The sequence below is a fragment of the Antrostomus carolinensis genome, unplaced genomic scaffold (genome assembly GCF_000700745.2).
Source record: "Antrostomus carolinensis isolate BGI_N321 unplaced genomic scaffold, ASM70074v2 scaffold36620, whole genome shotgun sequence".
In the NCBI taxonomy this organism is placed as follows: Eukaryota; Metazoa; Chordata; class Aves; order Caprimulgiformes; family Caprimulgidae; genus Antrostomus; species Antrostomus carolinensis.
The window spans coordinates 6,581-7,300 of record NW_010287037.1 but is presented as its reverse complement, the minus strand read 5'-3'; the positions used below and the strand labels follow the sequence as shown (position 1 = coordinate 7,300).

The 720-nt window shown below is 62.4% G+C and overlaps 1 protein-coding gene across 1 annotated transcript in view; it reads left to right on the top strand.

The window, feature by feature from the left end:
- The window catches only part of LOC104532875 (neuron navigator 1-like), a gene marked incomplete at its 5' end in the record, with an annotated part of 3,658 nt that overhangs the window by 595 nt on the left and 2,343 nt on the right, over positions 1–720 (top strand). Inside the window, 3 exon segments of the mRNA XM_010178195.1 lie at positions 1–168; positions 277–431; positions 613–684. The exon segment at positions 1–168 is cut by the window's left edge and continues 27 nt beyond it. Of these exon segments, the coding sequence (XP_010176497.1) occupies positions 1–168; positions 277–431; positions 613–684 (395 nt within the window).

Genomic DNA, 720 nt, shown 5'->3' with positions numbered 1-720 from the left:
TACAGCAGCCCCCTGCTGAAGCACCGGCGGCTCATCCTCTCGGGACCCAGCGGCACCGGCAAGACCTACCTGACCAACCGCCTGGCCGAGTACCTGGTGGAACGCTCGGGTCGGGACGTCACCGAGGGCATCGTCAGCACCTTCAACATGCACCAGCAGTCCTGCAAGGTGAGAGCATTGCGGCAGCTGGGAGTGTCCTTGGTGGCACTGGTGCTGTGGTCCCTGATGGCAGCTGTGCTGTGGCCCCACGTGTGACACCCAGTCTGTTCATTGCAGGACCTGCAGCTGTACCTCTCCAACCTGGCCAACCAGATCGACCGGGAGACGGGCACGGCGGACGTGCCGCTGGTGATCCTCCTGGATGACCTCAGCGAGGCGGGCTCCATCAGTGAGCTCGTCAACGGCGCGCTCACCTGCAAGTACCACAAATGGTGAGAGTCCCACCGCAGTGTCCCGGCACACGCACGCTCCCTGCTGCTCTCGGCAAGGTCCCTGGGCTCGTGGAGATGGGGCTGCATGACTGCACATCTGCTGTGCTCAGATCAGCTCTGCCATGGGTGGGGTGATGCAGGGTGCTTTTTCTCATGGATCCTCTCTCTGTCACTCGCTCAGCCCCTACATCATTGGGACCACCAACCAGCCTGTGAAGATGACCCCAAACCATGGCCTCCATCTCAGCTTCAGGTGGGAATCATGCATCCCTGGGGACCATCCCCGTGG